Genomic DNA, 271 nt, shown 5'->3' with positions numbered 1-271 from the left:
TCTTGCTTATCACTTCATTTTAAAAAGCACAAACGAAGGAAAACCAAACTTAACAAATAAAATCAGACAAAGACTGTATCATATCATTCTCAACTCACTTCTGACTCCTGTGGGGGTTGAGGTAAGCACGGCTCATCGCTAGGCTTGTCTTCCAGGGGTCGGTCGACGTGCGGCACCACAGTGCTCGGCTCAACTTCCGGGGGAGGGTTGCTAGATCGCCGCTCTTCCCCCTTTCGCCTCTTGGCTGGGGGGCTACTGCTGCGTTCACCAA

General features: G+C 50.9%; 1 protein-coding gene across 2 annotated transcripts in view; it reads right to left on the bottom strand.

Moving 5' to 3' along the window:
- The window catches only part of LOC119589503 (protein tramtrack, beta isoform-like), a gene marked incomplete in the record, with an annotated part of 31,910 nt that overhangs the window by 27,613 nt on the left and 4,026 nt on the right, over positions 1 to 271 (bottom strand). For both annotated transcript variants that reach the window (XM_037938104.1, XM_037938103.1), the window contains 1 exon segment: positions 99 to 271. In XM_037938104.1, the coding sequence (XP_037794032.1) occupies positions 99 to 271 (173 nt within the window).

The sequence above is a fragment of the Penaeus monodon genome, chromosome 25 (genome assembly GCF_015228065.2).
Source record: "Penaeus monodon isolate SGIC_2016 chromosome 25, NSTDA_Pmon_1, whole genome shotgun sequence".
NCBI lineage: Eukaryota > Metazoa > Arthropoda > Malacostraca > Decapoda > Penaeidae > Penaeus > Penaeus monodon.
Note: the sequence above shows the minus strand (reverse complement) of the source record. Positions and strands in the feature narration are given on the sequence as shown.